Below are 13,200 nucleotides of genomic sequence, written 5' to 3'. Positions count from 1 at the left end.
CCCCTTCAGTTGTGCTACTGTTCCCTAAAGCAACCCCATAAAACCCAGAATCCTGGGGATTACAGCTTCTCTTTCTTGCCCACTGACTCTCCGTCGGTTTTGCTCAGGCGACTTTTTGAAAGATGCATTTGGACTGACAACACTGCAAACGCAATTTGAACTTTTAGAGTTAAGCTGGATTCTGCTTTTGCACTTCATCACTCGCAATAAAAGTTCTGTGAGGAAAATGCTACTTTCAGTGGGTTTGCAAGGCTGCAACCGGCTAGAACGCGGTAAACATTTCTCCTGTGCTTGCCAAGTCGGAGCAGAACTTAACTCGCTTCCTCTTAGCACTGTCACAATTGCAGTGCTAAATGAAGATAAAAAGACACAAAAATGCATTTAATAAAGTCACTTTGAATACCTACACATGACAGATCTGTTGAGGAAGCCAGCATGCTCTTGATGGATAGTCATTTTGAGGAACAGAAGTGCACTTTAATTACTTCTAGCACAGGAGTTCCTAATTTTAGTTTGCCCTAGCACTGCTGGCAATGGCTGAAGCTCCCAGCCCCGCGCTGGACCGCGCTCACACAGGAAGAGGCATACGTCCGCCTTCTTCCTTTGGCTTTTCCTACAGCCCGCTCTTACCCCAGTCCAGAAAAAAACCCTCCCCTGTGCCGGCATGGCCTCCGCCAGCGATGCTTTCAGACATTTGTCATCAGAGCACCAACAGCCTGCTGAAAACCGATCCTTAAAAAAAAAAATCAACCAACCCAACAGCCAGACTGGCTGGCACACCCTTATGTCTTTCTCAGTCTGTGCTAATAAGCAGCCAGGTGCCCCCATCCACATAACCTGCCTCCGCCATCGGCTAGCTGAAGATGCCTACCAGAGAGGACAAGAAAAAGAGAAATTTATCCCAGTATCTGATGAGCATGCTTTCCCAGCCCTTGGTGAGCCTCGATTCAGGATATTTCTAAGCCAAATATGACATCATTATATTTTGCAGTGTTTTTCTTCCAGGGATTTACCTAAATGATTTTTAACCCCACAGAAACGTTGGCCTCCTCAAGCATCCCATAGCAATGAGTTCCCCAGCTTAACATGCTGAGTGGAAAACACTTTCCGCAGGTTTAATAAGTGCAATGAATCTTGACATTGCAGTGCCTTCCCAGGTTTGTTTCTACTAAAGTCCTGAGTGTGCTTTCCAGTAAATGTCCTGGACCATTACACCTTGGTTTCAGGAGCCCTTAGAGACTGCCATTCAGGCGCTGTTGAACTGCTCCTTGTTTAGAAGCTTGTCTTCAGTCGGGTGAACCATCATGTCGGCAGGTTGCAAAAGGAGAGCAACGAGGCAGCGGCTCGGCTGAGTCACGGTGCTCAGAGCTGTTCATTAGCTCGACCTGCAGTGCCTGCGGGAGGGGAGCACTTTCTGGGGAGCGGAAGGGAAGGGAGACGCCTTTCCAGGAGGAAACTCCACAGAGCGCCAAGCGTAGGAAAGCAGCTAGGGTTTCATAGCAATATTTTCTTTTAGTTAAGCCAAATTCTTAGAAACCAAATAAGTTTGGGAACTTACTCTCCTGCTTGTGATCTTAAGGATATTTCATACATATCAGGAAAAAAAAAAGCATCAGTTAAAAAACGCACACGAATGCTATACATATATTTTCCTTGCAAACTGCAAAAGAGACTAGCCCTGACAGGGAGTAGGCACACATATCACCAGCAGGTACCTCCATCGCCTGGTCACAAAGCGTAGCACCCGCAGTGAAATTAGGAGAGCAAAGCTGCGCAGGTTTCATTGGCTGTGCTGAATCACAGCAGTGTAATCCGCCGTTCGGAGATTTGAATATACAAGCTGAACTGAACGCGCCACGAACCTGGCAATGCTCTTATTCTCGCGCTTTGCAACTCACGCCGTCTGCTCGAGTCCTTATCTGCTTACAACTCTCGCTTGCCAAACATGCTTTGCAACGTGACGGTGAAGAGCTGTGTGTAACTGGGAAGTCCTAGAACTCGGTCTTCCCTGTGTGCTGGCTCAGGGCCAGGCTGTGACGCTGGCAGCTCGCTGTGCAGAGCCCTGGTGTCAAGCAAGCAACCAGGATCCAGCTCCAAATCCTGCCCAGGCTCTTTCTGCACTATGCCAGTTTGGTGGCACGGTGACCTCAGTGAGAAAAGCAGCCAATTGGAAAACTGGGCCCTATGGGGTATGTCACTGTTTCTAAGCTTGCTGAGTCCCCAACTTCTGCTCTAAGCAGCATCTGAAGTCTGAGCTTCTAAAGATGTTCAGTCTCTTCACCTCAGGACTCTGACATGGATTAGTAAATGACTAACAGAGACTGCATGCGTTTTTAGTCTTTTACTTGCTTTGCATTTGTCTTACTTATCTTGTAGGACAGTGCTCTTACACAAACAGCGATCTTACTGCTGCATTTAACAGTCAGTCTGTTTGGAAACTGTTACACAGGCATGGAAGTGCAGGGCTGCAAGGATGTGTGCAGTACGCAGTCCTGAAGAGTCATTTTCTCATGCTCGGGTTCCTTTTATGAAACCTCACCTTAGGCGGTGCTGAGTATCCTCAGCTCTCACCAGTGGTGATGGATGGATGTACAGCAGCACCTCAGTTCATATGCCTTGCGGATGACTCGTAGAGAGGAGCAACATTACAGCTCCAAGACTTTCAGCTTGCTGCGTCCTTTAATAATCCTCCCATGGGAGGGCAAAGCCCTCCTCTTCTCTGATGGAGGAGACATCAGGCAGTCTGTTTCCCCAAATCTGGAATCACGCTGCTTCCAGTAGAGACAAGTACCTAAACGAAACAGCACCCATCCCTCCACCTCTGCCACCCATCAACAGCACATCACATTACAAAAGCCACGCTGCTGGCGACTGCTTCATTTCATCAGGGGCCCTGCAGCAGGGAGCGCCCCACATCGCCGAGCGGGGACCAGGCAGCCGCGACAGCTCAGCGTCAGGCTGCCGGTCCCTCTGTGTGCCACACCACGTGGGAGACACAGACTCGTCTAGAGCATCTTTGTGTGCATCTGTGCCTCATGGGGAAGAGAGGGCGCATCTGCCTCCGCGAGCAGCGGGCTCTGCAGCCACCTCACGAGGCACCATTCAGCTCACAACCGTCCCCCAAAAGTCATGGCCAGACTCCCTGGTAATGGGCTGAGGCTCCGAGCACAGCTGGAGCCGGGTACGGCCTGTGCAGCTAATGCCAAAGAAAGGGTGCTGCAGCCCACAAGCGGGCCAGGGCCCAGGAGGGCCAGAGCGGTCCTCCTTGCTGCAAGGGCGTTGCATGTTCCTCCAGCTTACCGCCAGGTGTTGCAATGAAAAGAAAAATGCACTGCTGCTATATCCAAGGCCCTACCGTTGAAGAGAACGGACTATATTAAGGTATAGTCCATACTTGACCATTTATGGCAAAAAGTGATTTATACTGACATGCAAATTCAACTAGATGAAGCTTTGGATTATTTCCCCTATCTCTTCGTTTGTGCTATTTCCCTGAGGTGGAAAAATGCTCTCTGCCAGTAATTCATTATAAATGCCCCAGCCATCCCCATTAGCTACAGCAGGTCTCCACTGCACTGCTCAGTATTAAAATATTCACAAACTTCTCTTCTCTCCAACTCACCAAAACCAATTTCTGAATCACTCTGAGAGTATAATCACATTCCACTTCTCTTGGCTATAATCAACGTGCATGCTTCATATGATATTTATTTTCAGTGCAGGTACCAAATACAGGTATATGGCAATCTATTTAACATACAGAAGACAATGTTAGCTGAATGATGTGCAAAGATAAATTATATATAAAATTCTGCACTGGGTATTATATCAAAGTGCTCCATTAAACCCATGCTAAGTCTCTTCTGAAGGCATCAGAGACAAAAAAATGGCAAAATTAAGCTGCCTATAGCAGCTCTATTAACTCAAACATATTGGACACCCTGGCATAGCTAACAAAGCAAGCATAAACATGCATTAGCCTGCCATGTAGCATACTTCCTAACACCCATCCTACAAAGGGCATTCAGCCTTTAAATTTCCATGAGAATCAACGCGAGTTGAAAGGCTCCAGGCAAGATGGATAGTCTGGGCTGTATCAGACCTCCTCAGGACAAAGGGCTACACTGAGAAAATGTCTCCTTCTACCTTAGTGAGCAGCGGTAGTGCGGCACAGTGGGAGCAGATGGAGAAACTGGTGCTGAGGACCAGACGTTTGCACCCCATATACTTTAGGGTCTGCTTCAGACAAACTCTCATCTTATCCCAGCAGCGAAGGAGCCACTAGCAGGCAGGCGTTCACGAGGTGTTCTCCTCCAGAGTACCTTCTGGCTTGAAGCCCTTGAGAAGCAGGCTCCCAACGTGAACTAGAAGGCTGCTTTAGAGACACCTGTGAACATCCCCTGGTGATTAAGGTGTTTCTGGTAGCCAGTGTGCAAGGATGAAAAAGGGAAAGCCAAACAGGAGAACCCCCTCAAAGTCTCCTTTACGTACATGCCCGGGTTAGCCTACTCGTCCCAGCTTTGAGATGTGGCGAGCTAACTTGCATACGGCACTACTAAATCAAACGTTTTGGCAAACGGTCCAGAAAAGCAGAGAGGGCTAGACGGTAAGCAAGCGTTCTTCACGAGCAGAGTGGCAGGACTCCTGCGGCAGGCCAGAAGGAGGCTATGAGTAGCACATATTTAATTTTACTAATTCTGACAACGTATCCCGGCCAAACAAGCACACAAATGCATGGCTGAAACACTCTATAGGAGAACCATGCATTTCGCTGACAATCAGAGAATGACTTTTTTGAAATTTGCTGTTTCAGGTTATGCTTCAGCCTATAGAGAATTCAGTCAACACACTAAATTCTTTTAACCTAGCACATACAGGCGTTCCCTTTAACAAACTCACTCAGCTGCTGCTCTGTACCACTGTGAACCTCCTCCGTCAAATCACAATTGCTTTAATGAGAAAGCAGTAGCTCTAAACCTACGTGTCTGACAAACAGATCCTTAAAATATTTTTTACCGTTTTGTTCAAGACGGCGAAAGAACACATGGTATCCATAAGCTACGAAATCTGAAAAACTCTAGCTCAGCATTTATTGTGATCATCTGCTGGGAGACGTGGCCACCCAGGGAAAGAAAAACATGATAAAATAAAAACTGTCTTAAAACACAAAAGGCCCAGACATGATTCACTATGCGGTTACATAAGATGATAGGGCCATAATACTGCTTAAGTCGTCTTACAGCAGCATGACACCAGTGTAACAGGGGACGACTCAAGCCCTGTGTTTTCATATTAAGTCGGTGCCCAAGTGCCAAATAGGAGGAGGAGAGCTATGGTTTCAAACATATCCTGACAAGGTACCTCCAAATATAATAGTAATAATAACAATAGGTACAAGGCCTCTTAAGGGCGGGTTCAGCCTCAGTGATGCAGCTGCAGAACTCCCACCGACTTTGGCAGGAAACTGGCCAGAGAAAAGCCATTTCAAATACGGTGCTCTTCTGTGATAAGAAGCAGCATTTTCGATCCAGCGGCATCAGGAGGCACACATCCCTCAGATGGGGATGAACAGCGATAGCACAGCAAGCTACATGGGATACCACGGCCACTTCCTTTTCTTCATAGTCTAGCTAACCCCTTAACAGCACCTGTGCGCCTTCGTATCATTGTAAGGACGTGCAATGCATATATATATATATATAGAACTAATATAAATAATTATATATTTATTTCAATATATTATGTTTTTTGCTTAGCTGAGTTGCTGCCTTGCCCCTGAGGAGCTTTCATCATCACATTAAAGTTCTTATTTTTGCTCTAACTGACAGATGCCAAATTATCTATAAAGTCTGGCAGCCAACTACAGCTATCTGTTCTCTACAGATTTATTATACATCATTGATCCTCTTGCATCATTGAGCTAATTCACCTCATTCTTGAGTATAAGGCACTGGATCAAAAGCAAACCACAGGTCAGATACCTGAATCACCATCCTGACAGACTGCTAGGGAGGAAGGGGCCAGGCCAAGGCCAAAGCTCAACAAGTGAGCAAACCAGATCCACAGATAAACTCCTTTTGCCAGCAATCGTAACGGATTGCAGCTAGGATGTATTTTCTAGACACGAAACACACTCAGAACCAACTAACTCACTTCTGCTGCTGCAGAGTTAAAAAATAAAGACAAGGAACAAAATACACAAAAAATGCACTGCAGTCACTGAAAAAGGAACTTTGATTCAGTATTGCAATTCAGTGCAAAATGCATAGAAACAGGACCCGTAGTATGGTAGCCCTGATGTCCATGCTATTTACGAGTGGGGTAATTGCCACAGACTTAATCGCCTCTTTAGCAGGTGCAAGGTCTGGAAGTGCTTCAGACTGAAAAGTGCTATCAAGGACAAGGCAGCGGCAGGGGTAAGGAGAGCGGATAGCACGATGGCACATTGGAAGGGTGCTTTTCAAACCATTTGCCGAAAGAGTCTATAACCTTCGGCAATGCAGTCTGAAAGAAACGGCTCTGCACAGACAAAAGCACGACTGAAGTACTAGAGTCACAATAAAACTAAATGCAAGTGATCCTGACAGAGATCGCAATATTCTTTCTCCCTATAGCATTACATCATCAATGCTAACTTCATTTCTCTCTGGAAATGCCATATCTATCTGTTACAGTTATCTGCAATTAAAGTACACTTCTATTTTTCCCAGGGTTCTTGCTTCAGGAACTTGACAGTATTTATGGGGCTTTTGCTCCTGATCAATCCCATGTTGCCATCTGTCTGCTCCTGACAAATCCCATTCAGGAGCAGCTCCCTGGAAGGGGTTAGAAACCCTCAGGGCGAGTAGATGGATGTCATTTACTTGGGCTGATCTGCTCCCCGGACTCCCTGTTGGCTTCTCTTGAGCAGGTGAATGTTCAGTTGGTATAAATCAGCTCAGCTCTCTTGGGACTCATTTACATCAACTGAGAATCCAACCCCAAACAGAGAGCTAATTTCCCATGTATGAGACTGTCAGCCTGCATCCCTTGCTGAAAGGACCGTCATCAGCAAAAGAAGAGCTACAGCACAAAAAAGTGCTGGAACTGCTATTCTGGCAGCTTTTTCACAGGCCAGGTAAAACAGCAGGCAGATGCTCCTCACCAACTCGTGTCCGTTTGTTGGGCTCGGCAACAGAGACGGGAGCTACCTTTTGGCCTGAAGATAAGACAGCGCCTCACAATTATTGTAAAAGACAAAACAACCAAAATAGAAGACACCAGGAGATAAAAACAGTATTATTGAGAACTTGGGTGGAAGCTCTCTTTGGAACAAGAATTCTCTGTTAAATGGACACAAACGTGGCTTTGTTAAACAGTATTTAAAAATAAGAATTCAGGACACAACAAAACTCCAAAAGTCTGTTTAGGGTTTGCCAAGCCCATCAGGTTCAGGAAAAATTTAAATATAAGAAAATATAGGTGCCTATTAAAGAAATTTGGGTGACCAGTGTAATTAAAGGGAAAATAAAGAGATGGCACCACTTAGTTTCATAGCAGCATAAACTATTAAAAACACAAACACTAAAGGATTCAAGAAAGACACCATTCACTGGTAACGTATGAGATTATACAAAGAACTACCTCTGCATCGGCACAAGTACCAAAAGTTAGTGAATCAAATTGAATCTCTGAGCTCTGCCAAAGATGCCTAGACAACTATCAAACTAAAAGCTGGACTTAAACAAATTTGGGGTTATATTCTTCCACTCTTCCTCACGTAAAGTAACACTAGAAGCGATACTTCATTCCCTTAGTAGTCCCCTCCACTTCAGCACTGTGTGTCACTCTGAGAAGTCACTAATCAGTTGTAGCTTAAGGGTGGCTGAATCTGCCCCCACCCCATTTTTGCATCTTTGTAAAAATACATCCAATTCTTCCAAAATGGACCTTGCAGTGAAAGAACTGATCTACTCAAACCTAGCACATTTGCTGTGCACAATGATGGCGTTTCCCTTCATTGTACAAATCCTTCTATCCTACCCCGACGCTTGACTCCAGAGGTAATATTCTTTGAGGACAACGATGCTGGAAAGAGGCCTGCAGCAGCCCGCGCGGCGCGGCGCACTCTTGGCAAGTGGGCAGCCAGGAAGGAGCAGAGCTAAGGATGTAAAGGTAAATGTAAATGCAACTGTGCAGCCACAAGACCATGACTACACAGGATCAAGTGGGCTTTGCGTGCTACAGCTGTATGGTTGCAGCCCTATAAACAGATTTGTGGATTAACAGTACAAAGCAAATAGCTAGGACAAGAAAGAAAAGTGGAATTCAATGTTCACTGAAATTTTACTTTTTCCCAAAGCATATCCAACTCTAATTTGCTTTTGGTCTTGGAGATACAAGAGGAAAAATATGCAAAGCTGGCTACTTGTCCCAGCTGTAAGACTGCAAAACAAATGAGAGATTTGAATAAGTTTACTTAATTGTTATCAGTATTAAAGGCACCTTAAGGGAATCGTCCTTAGAAGAGAATAATTTGTAGTAGATAATAAATTACATTTTCCTCTGTTTCCCTCCCTGGGAAAAACCTATTAAGACTTTATAATTAAAACTCCTGAACACAGTTCAACTAAATGTTTTAAATTGAAAAATAGTCTATTTTTGAAAACATCTTTTTTTTTTTTTTCATGAAAACAGTGTTTGGTCTCCTGAGAAACGTTACTGAAGATTATTAACAGACGTTCTTCATCAAAACTGCTAAACGAAACGTTTCTTTACTCGCTGAGGAGCTTGAAGCAATAAGATTTTGGCACCTATTTCCATTCCAATTTGAAAATACTAGCCAAACAGAAAAATGACTTTCTCTAATCTCTTTTAATAACAGTGATGAGGACTATGTGGAAAAACACAAAATGTGTTCAGGCATGTGTGCGAGCCACAAAGCTGACCCTTTTCTGCAACACCCCACACTGATTAGCACGACCACTCCACACCGACTGGGAGACAGCTTCCTTCCTGTACAGGGTCTTGGGGATTTTTGATTTCACTTTTAGTTTACATCACTGGAAGAGTAATTTGATTCCATACGTTCATATGCATTCACAATGACAAGAGACTCATAAGCTAAAAACAAAAGATCACCACTATAGCTACTGTCAAATCCTATCTCTACAGGTTAGCATCAGGTTCCTTGGAAGAGTGAATTATTAATTATGTTCTTATAATAATTTAAGCAAGAACAAAATGAAAAATGTTTACTCACTGATGTGTATAGGTATCCCTCGCTGTTCATTGCTAGGTACAATTTTGTTTGAACCCCCTGAATCGCCACCACTCGTAAACCCACAGGTATGAGGTTAAACAAAGCTAGGAGAGAAAGGAGATGGAAAGCAAAATTAATCCTTCAAAGCATGAAGATTAGATAGAGTATTAAGCCATAATTACTAGAACCAAATAAAAAAATACTCATTCATGCAAATATTAATTTCTATAGGTGCTACAGAACAATGCTACTATCTTTGTCTTATATAGCAATTTCTACTAATAGCTCAGAAATTATCTACAGAGGGTATCAACACATTTCCCCCATTTTGAACGTGGTGAATTGGAGGCACAGAGAGTTGAAATGACTTACCCGCTTCACAAGCGGAATCCAGCATCTGCTGAATAGAGTTAAACATATTTAATTTGTTTTTGGTTTGTTTTTGGGCTTTTTTTTTTTCTGCTAAGAGTAAATGAAAAAATAAAGAAAATCCCAAACCAACCAAACAGGAAGCTTTTTGAGAGGATCAAAACTTTTCTTTTTTTTTCGCAAATTCATGTCCAACTCCGTAAACATTCTTTACCAAAAGGAAGGAGCAAGGAAAAATTCAGAAAAATTAAAACGTCATTAACATCTCAAAATGTTTCAAAACTCATCTCTTATTATTTTTGAGAGAAGAATGAATTTGAAAAAACAGGGTTAAATAACTTCAAAATGAAATGAAATGATAGCATATTCTTTAGATCAAGCCCTAAATCTGTGCTCTCAAAATTAAGCTGCCTCAAATGTTCTACTTGCATTTATGCTTCTATACACGCTAGCAGTGGTAGCATATATAAGTAGAGAAACCTCTCTTCAAAAAATGAAAATACACGTTTGTAAACTGGCAAATTAAGAAAAAATAAGTAAAGCTCTGCCATAGCTTAGATTCATGGCTATGTCAAAATTGAATACAAGTAATAATCAGCTCAATACAATACTCTGTTCGATACATATGATTAAAAATAAGTGAGGGGAGTTGAGAACGTTTTTAAGAGCTCTTATCATAACCCAAAGCATCTTCTACCAGACTCTTGTATAAATGCAGAGTTAGGATGAGGTAATGCTAAACTGACTCTTAATTCCAATGGTTTATTACTTGGCCGTAAAACTCTGGCCTGCTTCAGGCTGAATTTTGGTATTTATGGTGACTGTCCAAAGGCAATTTAAAATTGAATTATGAATTTGAAATATTTTTCTTATTATTTGCAAAAGCAGACACTAAGAATTATGACCCGTTATAAATTCCTTTCTCAGCCTGACAAACCCCAAATGATCGTATTTAATTAAAAGAAAATTTGCAGCCTACTAGCATCCAACACAGCTCTTAAATTCTGTGGGGCTGTCAAGAGTGCATTAAAAAGAAGAAAGAGCAAACGTATCAACATCCTACGCTTCCAGAAAGGCACGGCCAGAAGCTAGTACTGTGGATTGGGGACCACTAGCTAAATTCTGGTGAAGAGAGGCGCAGCACCCCTAACTCCGGCACAAAAGGGTCTCTTCGTTGGAGCAGCCAGCTGGCTCCCTGTGCTGCCCTGGGTCGGTCTCAGCCTCGCGGCCCCGCGAAGCCGGGCGCCACGGGCTTTCCGGCGGGCGAGCGGCCGAGGCCCCGTTGTGCTGCCCGCGTTTTCCCAGGGCTTCGCTGGCCCGGGCTGCACGCCACGGCCACGCAGCTCTGAGGCCGTGGCACCTCGAAACGTTAAACAGCCTCCTCTCCGCTTTCTGTACGACGGTCGTAAACAGCAGAGCTGGCGGAAACGGTCAGCGCAAACAAATGCCGGAGATCGCAAACCTGCACCTATGTTTTTCTTGCCCTCTCATAGGCACAAGCGTGCACACAGACACAAACACACATAAAGCCTCTTCTCGCGCTCACCCACCACAGAAATGGCTTTCTTGTCACTAAAACAAAACCCTCTACGTCTATCCTGGTTTTGGTAAATGAAATATGGTTTTTCAATACAGGAGTTCCTCAGTTATGGATTTCTTAGTCTATCAAATGCTTGAATTAATCTGCAGGAGAAAAGAATTCTCTGTCTGACTTGGCAAATGCTTCCTTGGAGAGCCACTCTCTTGCAGCCCAGACCCCAAAAGCAGCACCTGATCTCCATGCAGGCAGGAGAGCACAACCTAGCCCTTAGTCTCCAGGCAGAACCTGGAGATCTCTTTGGAAAGGTGCTTTCTTAATGCCATATTTACGAGCAGAGCAAGCATTTGGGTATTTTCAGCACAAGGCCATGTAGACAGGCTCCACTGTAAACAGGGCTGAGAACCTGCCGGTAAATCAGCTGAGGACAGGACAAAGCCGAAGGCAGTGAGGAAGACGCAGCTCACAGCCACAAGCCCCAGAGGTCAGTTTTAGCGAGTGATTCGTGGCCGTGCTGTGCTTGGCAAAGCGAGCAGAGATGCGAGGCTGAGTGACCGCAGCCAGGCTAGGGCCAGGGACATTGCTGTGACGGATGCTCAGCTGCTTTCCTGAGCAGCTGAACTTATTCTCTGGCCGAAAACGGGCACATACGTCCTGGCGCCCCATACACGCTCTGGTTTGAGGCAAGGCACCTGCCTGTTCAGAGCTTGGCTTTGACTTTGCTGGACTGGCACCTGCTAGGGGCCACGGACTATCAGAAGTTGCAAAAGGGCCACAGGAAAGCAAGCCCGGCTCTGCTGCCTGCTCTGCCTCTGCCGAAGGAGCGAGGCCTGGCTGTCAAGAGACATGCACGGCCACCCCTTCCTACCAGCGGCACAGCCGGACACGCAGCAGGCTGCTCCAGCCACTGCCTCCGAGGAGAGGGGGGCCGGGTGGCCACAAAGAAAAAGAGGACAGTCCCCTTCAGGCACTGCTCCCACTGTCCCTGCTCAACAGCAAGTCCATGGGCGAGCAACATCAGGGAGCCTAAAGGCTACAGGGCCCTGGCTAGCTCCGTGGGCACTAGCTACGTTTCTTCCCGAACAGTCTGTGTAATCCAATAACATGGGCAGCAAGAGCCAGTTCGGCGTTGGGCAGCCAAACCTGCTCTCATCTGCTCCTTCCCTCCATGTTACATCACAGCAAATTCCAGCTTCGGACCAGACTTCCCTCGCACCCCTCTCCAATGCTTTACCCAATTTCTATAGTGCTGTAAGGGGCCTGGCTATGAGGAATGCTTGTGGGGCCAAAACCAGAGCCAGGCAGCCCCTTCTCTGCAAGCGCCCGCTGCCATGGACAACAGGTACAAGGTACTATCGCTCTGACCCTCATGTGGGCAGGTATGACAGAAAGGGTGGCAAAAAGGCCCAAGCAAAAGGAACCGTTTGCTTCTATGATCAGTTTGCATTAGCATAAAACAGTAACTAACTATTTGTATCCTAGCCTTTTCCTATTACACTCACGTTGTGTAAAATAAGGACATAATATCCACTGTAATGAAAAGCTTGGTGATGCCTAAGGGAGAGATGATCTTTGCTATGGGCGTTGCGCAATACAAGCTGACAGAGAACGAGCTGCAAAAGAGAGAGGCAGCCGGCCACAGTTGGATTTATTAAGGTACACATTACTGTGTTGGATTTATTAATGCACACATTACTGTGAAGTCTGTGCTGTCCTTGGCGTGGCCACCTGGACCTTCACACGCTTTCTACAAGATATTGTTTCCTATGTATTTATTTTATAAGTCTACAAATCTCTTTGCCATGCCAAAATTGGGGAATAAATTCTGCCTTGATTTAAAACCTTGCCCTATTTAGTACATCTAACAAGGCAAAATCTGGTTCTGAGCCAGGAAATCCTCTCCATGAGGCACTTCCTCAAATTACACAGACTCTTGGCTAAAATTGAGGCCCAGTGAATATTACAACTCCTCAGCTTCGTATTCCCCTTCTTGCTGCAATTGTGCTCTGAAATCCCAGCTTTCTTTTAAACTCCTTGCAGTTGTGCTTGCAAC

General features: G+C 45.0%; 1 protein-coding gene across 5 annotated transcripts in view; it reads right to left on the bottom strand.

The window, feature by feature from the left end:
• FGF13 (fibroblast growth factor 13) overlaps nucleotides 1-13,200 on the bottom strand; it is a 286,202-nt gene that overhangs the window by 48,376 nt on the left and 224,626 nt on the right. For all 5 annotated transcript variants that reach the window (XM_009684862.2, XM_068956968.1, XM_068956971.1 and 2 more), the window contains one exon: nucleotides 9,242-9,345. In XM_009684862.2, the coding sequence (XP_009683157.1) occupies nucleotides 9,242-9,345 (104 nt within the window). The remainder of the gene's footprint in view (nucleotides 1-9,241; nucleotides 9,346-13,200) is intronic.

Source organism: Struthio camelus, chromosome 11 (assembly GCF_040807025.1).
Source record: "Struthio camelus isolate bStrCam1 chromosome 11, bStrCam1.hap1, whole genome shotgun sequence".
Classification (NCBI taxonomy): domain Eukaryota; kingdom Metazoa; phylum Chordata; class Aves; order Struthioniformes; family Struthionidae; genus Struthio; species Struthio camelus.
The sequence above is the reverse complement of the archived record's forward strand: the minus strand, read 5'-3'. Positions and strand labels throughout refer to the sequence as shown.